At 44.1% G+C, this 6000-nt stretch overlaps 1 protein-coding gene across 4 annotated transcripts; it reads left to right on the top strand.

The window, feature by feature from the left end:
• The first annotated feature begins 387 nt into the window (after positions 1 to 387).
• On the top strand, positions 388 to 5755 carry srsf2a (serine and arginine rich splicing factor 2a). 4 transcript variants are annotated; one of them, XR_006839355.1, is made up of 4 exons: positions 388 to 890; positions 2345 to 2595; positions 4083 to 4160; positions 5172 to 5755. XR_006839355.1 is itself a non-coding variant. In XM_046354343.1 (3 exons), exons 1-2 carry the CDS (start codon positions 529 to 531, stop codon positions 2568 to 2570), a joined length of 588 nt encoding a protein of 195 aa, XP_046210299.1. In that variant the 5' UTR covers positions 388 to 528; the 3' UTR covers positions 2571 to 2595; positions 4083 to 5755. The 4 variants fall into 4 exon arrangements, 2 of the variants coding, with proteins under 2 accessions (XP_046210299.1, XP_046210300.1); XR_006839356.1 differs by having other exon boundaries at positions 2345 to 2603; XM_046354343.1 differs by having other exon boundaries at positions 4083 to 5755.
• The last annotated feature ends 245 nt before the right edge of the window (positions 5756 to 6000 follow it).

The following is a 6000-nucleotide window of genomic DNA, read 5'->3' as shown; positions in this document are numbered from 1 at the left end:
GCAACATATCATAGTGAGACTCCAAGTTTACTTCGATATGATGGTTATTATATAAGTATTTGCGCATAAAGCGTTCCACTACCATTTCTCGAATCATTCATTTTACTGACACAAAAAGATCCCACCACGTCTAACGAACAAATCATCTGTCAGCATTTATAACATTGTAACGAAATTGACTGTTTCCATCACAGCTACAGGGATTTAAAAAAAATATGGTATGCTTTACTGGCATAAAAACTGGATGGAAACGTGGTTTCTGTTGTTATTTTAATCTTGACACAGTCAGTTAGCATTCTAACTGTTCTGCCACTCCAATCCGCTACGGCGCGCTGTAATTCCAAGAGGGAGTAGTTATTAACCCGTCTACCAGCCAACACAGAAAGGAAGCTCCTGAGCCGCCATTTCATGTGCGAGCAGCTAAGAGAACGGGGTGAGTTGAGCATACAAATCAGCAAAACAAAAACAAATTTAGTCTACCAAAAATATTTTAATCTTCGTCTGGCTATCTCATTTTGAGGAGCAAAGATGAGCTACGGTAGGCCTCCGCCCGATGTCGAGGGTATGTCCTCTCTCAAAGTGGACAATCTCACGTACCGGACCTCGCCTGAGACCCTACGCCGAGTTTTCGAGAAGTATGGCCGGGTGGGAGACGTGTACATCCCCCGCGATCGGTACACTAAGGAGAGCCGTGGTTTCGCCTTTGTGAGGTTCCACGATAAGCGCGACGCTGAAGACGCGATGGACGCCATGGACGGGGCCTTGCTCGATGGGCGGGAACTGCGAGTGCAGATGGCGCGATATGGCCGTCCACCAGACTCTCACTTCGGGCGCCGAGGCGGCAGTGGACCCCCAAGGAGGCATGGAGGCTACGGGCGCAGGAGCAGAAGGTAAGCTCCGATTCCAGTTTTAGTTAAATTTAGTAAAACATTGTAGTTAGCCAAGTGTACCTAGCAATTGTAATATTGATGTAACTACAATATACTGGCCAATTTCAGCTAAATGTGCAATGGTATTTACTTTAGCTAGCAAGTTTAACTTTTTATAGTTAACGTAGCTAGTTGGTAGCAAATAGGCCAGCTGATGGCAAATGAGGTATTTAATTTTACCAATCCAAAGGCAATGTATTCAGCGGCTATAGACATATCCCCGTGGACCGATTTTGTAGATAAAATATTCACCATTCAGGCTGCAAATGTGTTGATTTCCTCAACTCTATTTAATGGCGAGAAGGCGGGTAAAGAGGAACTAAAACCTTTGTGGCCTGAATGGAAAATGTTCTGTAAAAAAGACCGCGGGGGATATAGCCAATTTAAACTCACCCCATTCCGTACAAATGTGCGCAACCTCAACATTCAAACGAGGCTACAAAGAGAACTAATGGGACTGTAGTGACTGTGTTGTCTTCAAAATCGGGGGTGTGAACTAGGTTTCTATTCAAGTGTTGATTGACATGGTAATGGCTCTATAGTATTGGGGAAAATTTTTAAAAAACGGACCCTCTGTTACGTCTAGACGTGTCATGGATTAACGTACACCACGCATAAAGCAACTATTTCGGTTTTACAATCGCTCTCCACCAGGTGTAGGTAGCACTTCTCTCATCCTTTAAAAACAAGAAATGGACAGTGACGGGGATAAGGGGGATACATAGTCATTTTTTGCGTCATCATTGCATGCAATCAACATTCTCAAAGCCGCTGTTTACTTCTAAGATCACTTTAGCACCGCCCTAAAAACCAGACTCAAATTCGACACAAACCTTCAAATAGGTATGTAATGACACATTATATAAACTCTTCATAGTGTTTTATTTACATTTGAGGTGACAAGGTTGGACAGATCGAGTGAAAAAAAGCTATTTTCCCACATCTCTCCTTCTCACCACACATTAGTTTAGCTTCCCCACCCGCCATTTAAAAAAAGACCCGATGGGGCTCATTGCCTGCTTGAATTATGCCAAAACAGGCATTGTTTAGGTCATGTAATTGACTCTGTTGGATAGGGGAGAAATTGTGCTTTACAATGGTATTGACGTTACAGTTGATCTGGAAATATTGTGTTTTTGGGGCGCTAAAATAAGGGCAATTGTACGGACAAAGGTGATGTACGAGTTTACGTGGGTTTACATTACATAACTTTCCCATTGGATGGTAAGATGAAGCAACGTGATATCGCTATTTGCCGGCCTTTGGGCTAGTTAGCTAGCTACTACGTTATCAGTTGAGTTTGCAAGCTGCCATCGAAAAATCAAATTAGTCGATAAAAAACAGACTTATGAACCAAGTTGCGGTTATTTTTATCAAACTAAACATTATATACATTTTCTTCTGACCCTCCCCAGTCGTTCAGGCAGCCCCCGTCGGCGAAGACACAGTCGTTCCCGAAGCAGGAACCGCAGTCGTGGCCGGGACTACAGCCGCTCGCGGTCTCGTTCCTACTCCAGATCCCGTTCCAAGTCCCCATCCCGGTCAAGGTCCCGCAGCCGCACCCCGGCTTCTAACAGAGGCTCACGGTCGAGGTCCAAGAGCATGCCCAAATCCCCCGAGGACAACGGAACCGAGTCTTAGTAACAACAGTTCCAAGCCAGACCCAGTAAGACGGTACACAGGGCATGGGAGAATGGGGGTGGCCATCAGACAGCCACATATGTTTGAGTCATAGAGAGAGTTATATGATGCCGCATTGCGCCTGTCCTGTTATGGCATCTGTGAGAGCATGTGCAGTGCCATTGAGGCCATCTCCATACATTTTTATTCTACTATGAGTTGGTAAACAAACTGAACGGTTGGTGATTTACTGCCACCTGCAGTTATGGAATGTTTGCTCACTAGTATACTTAATTTCATCCAGGTCAACAGCAAATTATGTGATTCTTAAACCATAGGAAGTCCCACCCCGTTGACTACAAAGTGATACAATTCCTTAATGGTGTTGCCCATGCTAAAATTGGCTTCTGGGCACTAGTCTATGGTTTGAGTATAGTTTGCTGAATGTAGGGCACATAATTATGTAAGGAACCATTATAGGAACTCTATGGTAGGACAGGGCAGGTTAAATTCAAATGCAGTTGGACCGTGTTCTGCAACCTTAATAGTCCTTTGAATATTAGTGTTTATTAACCAGAGTTGCATTGTACCAGTCAGTACTTCAGAATCCTGACCCTGGAATTTTACTTGGTGTTGTAGAGGAAACTGGAAATGTAAGTAGTGTACAAAACAAATGTTAAGTTGTGTGTAGAATGTGCAAGCGACACAAAGTAAAGTCAGGGAATAGAGATGGATACCTGCAGTGCACACTGAATGTGCCCACAGATCTAATCAACCGTGTGTGGGTGTCTGCCAATGTTTTATCCCCAAACGGTCACATCAGCTAACGTTGGTTTGGGATGGATGTTATCTGCAGGTCAGGGGTATAGTTGGCCAAACTTGTTTACAACATTTATAAAATGTGCCAGGGCTTATTTTTTTTTTTTTTGAGGTGGGGTATATTTATTGCGGGGTGCTAAAATCAAACATTCGTTTACCTAAATGTGGAATTCTCTCCTCCAAGCTGCGGTGTCCTGTTGTCAAACCGAGAGGGTGTGGCAGATGGCAGTGTAAGAGCAGTTAGTGTGTTATGACGCGACCTGCCTGAGGCTGTTGGTGGGGGCGATGGCGGTTGCTATGGAGCAGGTCGTCACTGGCGGTGCGGTGGTCCGTGCTGTCAGTTGGTGAGGTACTGTATGTTCACGGGACCACCGACAGAATGCTGCTGGCTGTACTGCTCTGTGTCTGGTCTCACTGGTGCAGGAGGGAGGACCCCAAGGTTTGTTGTCCAAAAAATGCCTGAGTAAAAATAAGAACAAATTGAGTGGTAGCTGTGGGTGGGGGGGGGCCCTTGTAGTGAGAAGACATGCCACGTTGTTAGGAACTCTGTTCTATGCCAATAACGTGGACAACTGACGAGCCCTCAATGGAATGGTTAAAAGAGGGTGTTTTCTATCTGATTTTAGATTGAGAACAGTTGATTGTCTAGTTGTGTCAAACTAGCAACCTACACTTCGACCGCCACTAATGCAGCTGGTCTTGTTTTCTTTCCAGATGTCAGACGATTGAAACTTCTCTGTGGACGTCTGCCAGTGGACACCTCTCTACGCCTAACAGAATACTGACCAAAAGGTTGTGACTTGGTCTAAAATGTTTCAGTTGCCCAGAAATAGACTACTATATATTTACCAATGCGTGTAATGCTGTTGGCTAGAGTGAAGGACATGTTTTGAGGTTAATTGTATTTTGTCTCATTGTTAGTGCAGGTTTGTTGCATATTAATTTGATTTAAACTTTTATGAAGTAGCCCCCCCTCCCTTTTTAAAAATTAATTGAAGCCCTTATTTAATAGTCTAATTCTCTACAGAACGATTCCCGTACTGAGTTACTGCTGTTCTTCTTTTGGAGAGTTGAATTTAGCAGAGTTACCCTAAACCAGCAACATGTAGAGAGAAACCATATAGGCCATAATTGTATAAAAAATATTTAACATTTTATGAAATTCGCTAGCCTAACTAGGAGTACAGATTTTTTTATTTTTATGTATGCATGTATGTACACTGAGTACACCAAACATTAGGAACACCTTCCTAATATTGAGTTCCACCTCCCTCTTTGCCCTCAGAACAGCCTCATTTAATGGGTGAATGGACTACATGGTGTCGAAAGCGTTCCACAGGGATGCTGGCCCGTATTGACTTCAATGCTTGCCACAGTTGTCCAGTTGGCTGGATCTCCTCTGGGTGATGAACCATTGATACACACGGAGAGCTGTTGAGCATTAAAACCCCAGCAGCTTTGCAGTTCTTGACACAAACCTGTGTTCCTTGGCACCTACTATCATACCCTGTTCAAGGGCACTTAAATCTTTTATCTTGCGCATTCACCCTCTGAATGGCACACATACACAATCCATGTCTCAATGCTTAAAAATCCTTCTTTAACCCATCTCCTCCCTTTCTACACTGATTGAAGTTTATTTAGCAAGTGACACCAATGAGGGATCATACTTTCACCTGGTTAGTCTGTCATGGAAAGAGCAGGTGTTCTTAATGTTCTCTATACTCGGTGTATATTGTTAAAAAAAATTGTCTCTGGTATGCATTTACTTAATCCCCTCTTGTGTCATCTTTTGTGCACTAGGCGCAGTTGTGTAGCAGTTGAGTATTGCTGGTTAGCTGTTAAGGTGCGATGCAGTGCTGATGGTGAGGTGGCAGTGCAGTGGCTGGCGGGGGGTGTTGCGGTGCCCGGTGAGTGCCCGGTGCAGTTGCCGCCCTGCTATCGACTTGGTGCTGCTGCCGTTTGCCTGGTTCTGGTCTGTAAGAATAAATCAATCACTGCTGTGGTGGCAGATCTGGTCATCCCATCTCTCTCCCTCTGTTGTCTTATGGTCTCTTACCATTGTTGATGTACCAATACTATTCTCTTCCTCCCCTCTTTCCCCATCCCTAGCCTGGTGGAACCAAGTCTGATCATTGTATTATCGATCAGGCTGGTTCCAACAGGTTAACTATCCTTACCCCCCCCCCCCCCCCCAACTGTGCTTTTGTCCTCTGTTGTGAGCTGGTTGTATCCATTGATGGAAGAGTCTGTTATGGCTCGATAGATGAGGGTTGGATAAAGGGCATCCCATTAGCTTGATAAATTGGTCTCGGTATTATTTTGTGAACCCTCGCAAGATGTCTTGTAAATGCTCCAGGTGAAGGCTAATAAAAATGTCAAAATAGTTTTGTTGTGGACTGTTATTTGAGCAGATCTTGCGAGAGCCTGGTCTATAATGGCAGCTTTGCTCCTTCAAATTTAGCCAAGACACAAAAAAAATAATTGTTATTGAGCCAATACATTTTTTTGTAACCATGATCCTTGCGTTAATAAAGCCGAATACAAACATGGTCTCTTGGGTAAGGTGAGAGCGCCAACCTGAACATCCGTGGTGGGAAAAGTACCCAATTGACTAAAAGTGGCAGACCAC

Source organism: Oncorhynchus gorbuscha, linkage group LG06 (assembly GCF_021184085.1).
Source record: "Oncorhynchus gorbuscha isolate QuinsamMale2020 ecotype Even-year linkage group LG06, OgorEven_v1.0, whole genome shotgun sequence".
NCBI classification, from domain to species: Eukaryota; Metazoa; Chordata; class Actinopteri; order Salmoniformes; family Salmonidae; genus Oncorhynchus; species Oncorhynchus gorbuscha.
This window is presented reverse-complemented; position numbering and strand designations above follow the sequence as displayed.

Coding starts and splice junctions, on each gene's coding strand:
- srsf2a (XM_046354343.1), top strand. CDS start 529: ATGAGCTACGGTAGGCCTCCGCCCGATGTCGAGGGTATGTCCTCTCTC. Junction 891..2,344: donor TACGGGCGCAGGAGCAGAAG/GTAAGCTCCGAT, acceptor GACCCTCCCCAG/TCGTTCAGGCAGCCCCCGTC.